At 39.5% G+C, this 2,147-nt stretch overlaps 1 protein-coding gene across 1 annotated transcript; it reads left to right on the top strand.

Moving 5' to 3' along the window:
• The first annotated feature begins 563 nt into the window (after positions 1-563).
• On the top strand, positions 564-1,721 carry LOC134612873 (N-acetyllactosaminide beta-1,3-N-acetylglucosaminyltransferase 3-like). Its single transcript, XM_063457327.1, has one exon. It carries the CDS (start codon positions 564-566, stop codon positions 1,719-1,721), a length of 1,158 nt encoding a protein of 385 aa, XP_063313397.1.
• The last annotated feature ends 426 nt before the right edge of the window (positions 1,722-2,147 follow it).

The following is a 2,147-nucleotide window of genomic DNA, read 5'->3' as shown; positions in this document are numbered from 1 at the left end:
TAAGGCGAGGGGATGTGTGGGTTGCACCCGTGACACTATTGGTCATTTTATGCCTCCCCCTGGGTGTGGCCTGTATGTGTGAGATGGAAATAAAAGCCAGGCTGCATGAGCCAGTCCAGAGTTCCTGCTTAACCCTCAAAGTGAAGTGTCGTCTCATTATTGGGGGAGGATTTATTGTATGCTGTTCCAGTTTGACTGCTAGGAGTGTAAACCTATTCGCATGGTTTTTCCTATTCGGCTGTATACAGCATTCCTATGCTTGAGAGGATTTATATGCCTCTCTGATTCGGTGATTGTGGTGTCTGCCAGAGTGCTTGGAGTCCTCAGGAAACGCTAGGAGCATCCATTAACGGAGGTACCCAGTCGGGGTGCCAGGTGATCCGTTACACACCTATTTTGTCTCTATAAATATTCTATTTTTTATTAAATAACATGTCTTAAAATTGTGGCATCAGTTTGTCTCTAGTTGAACTCACTTGTAAATCTTTGTTCTACTATCTTTTACTAATATGTCTTTTAAAAAAACTAATTTCTATATTTTTTTTATTTCTGACAGAATAAAAATGAGAAAGCATTTAATGAAGGTGGAAGGCCTAATTCTTCTGTCCGTGGGTCTTCTGGGAATTTTCTTCATCTTGCAAGGATATGAAAATGGGCCACAGTTGGAAAAGAAACATCTGAAAATCATTGACTTTTCCACCCACTCCATTCCTAACCTTCCTCATCTGTCCTCAATACAGGGCATTTCTAAGTGCCAGATAAACACTTCAGTGGAGAGTATGATTGGTTTTTCCAGTTTACCTGAACATATTAAAGACTTTTTGAGATATAGGCACTGTAAGGCCTTCCCCCAGATTCTTAACTCCCCTATGAAATGTGGAGGTCCAGCAGAATCACACAAGGTCTTCCTTCTACTGGCTGTGAAATCGTCCCCTGGGAACTATGAGAGAAGAGCCATCCTTCGTCAAACATGGGGGATAGAGCAGACCTATTCTGGTGCCCATGTGAAAATAATATTTCTTTCTGGCACTGCAAGTGATAATAAGGTGGACAAAAGAATGAAAAAGTTGTTAGAAATCGAAAGTCAGACATATAGGGATATTTTGCAATGGGATTTCAAGGATACCTTCTTCAATCTGACCTTAAAGCAGTTTTTGTTTCACCAGTGGCTAGAGGAGAACTGTCCAGGAGCTCAATTTATTTTCAATGGGGATGATGATGTATTTGTTAATACTTTCAATGTAATCACCTATTTACGTGGATTCGGACAGAATGGAGCAAACCGTCACCTCTTTGTTGGGCAGCTGATAGCCAATGCTGGTCCCATACGGGAGTCTAATAGCAAATATTATGTCCCTGAGCAAGTTACCACCTATAATTCTTATCCAATGTACTGTGGAGGTGGAGGGATTCTGATGTCCAGATTTACAGCTCGTGCCATATATAACCAGTCTATCCACATAGAACTTTTTCCTATTGATGATGTGTATCTGGGTATGTGCTTAAAAATGGCTGGTTTGGTACCAGCTTCTCACATGGGTATGAGAACTGGAGGGGTGCGAGTGCCATCAGACAAATTAGATGCATTTGACCCTTGTTATTATAGGGAACTTTTAATGGTACATCGATTTGTACCATATGAAATGCTGATTATGTGGAAAGCTATACAAGACCCTAATCTCAACTGTGCCCAGAGACGTGAAATATATATGGTCAAGTGAAGAATTTCTGGGAAAAGATCTCCTTTGCAATCTCCTCTTGTTAATTTATAAGCGTTCCCAAAACAGTATAAACGTATAACTTTTTAAACATTCCCAAAACAGTTTCTTTGTAAAATGTAATCAAAATATATCGGCATTGTTTTTCTCCATTATAAATTAAATGTGTTATATTTTTATTTTTTTTACATTGTTTTCAGTACTAACAACATTTAACCAAAATGTTTTCTTAAGGCTGGTATTTCGATTCACAATTACAAATTGTCCCATAACTATGAAAGGGACAGACCTTAACCCAAGGAAAACTATTCCTACCAACCGCATGCATTCTCTTGAGAAATCACAAAGTACCAGAACTCCTAATACAGACAGGAATGAATGTGAGGGGTGCAGGTCCACCCAAAAAGTAACCCCTTAACCTGGTATGCA

The sequence above is a fragment of the Pelobates fuscus genome, chromosome 5 (genome assembly GCF_036172605.1).
Source record: "Pelobates fuscus isolate aPelFus1 chromosome 5, aPelFus1.pri, whole genome shotgun sequence".
NCBI classification, from domain to species: domain Eukaryota; kingdom Metazoa; phylum Chordata; class Amphibia; order Anura; family Pelobatidae; genus Pelobates; species Pelobates fuscus.
Note: the sequence above shows the minus strand (reverse complement) of the source record. Positions and strands in the feature narration are given on the sequence as shown.

What these genes read in the sequence shown, in the direction of transcription:
- LOC134612873 (XM_063457327.1), top strand. Translation starts at nt 564, where the DNA reads ATGAGAAAGCATTTAATGAAGGTGGAAGGCCTAATTCTTCTGTCCGTG.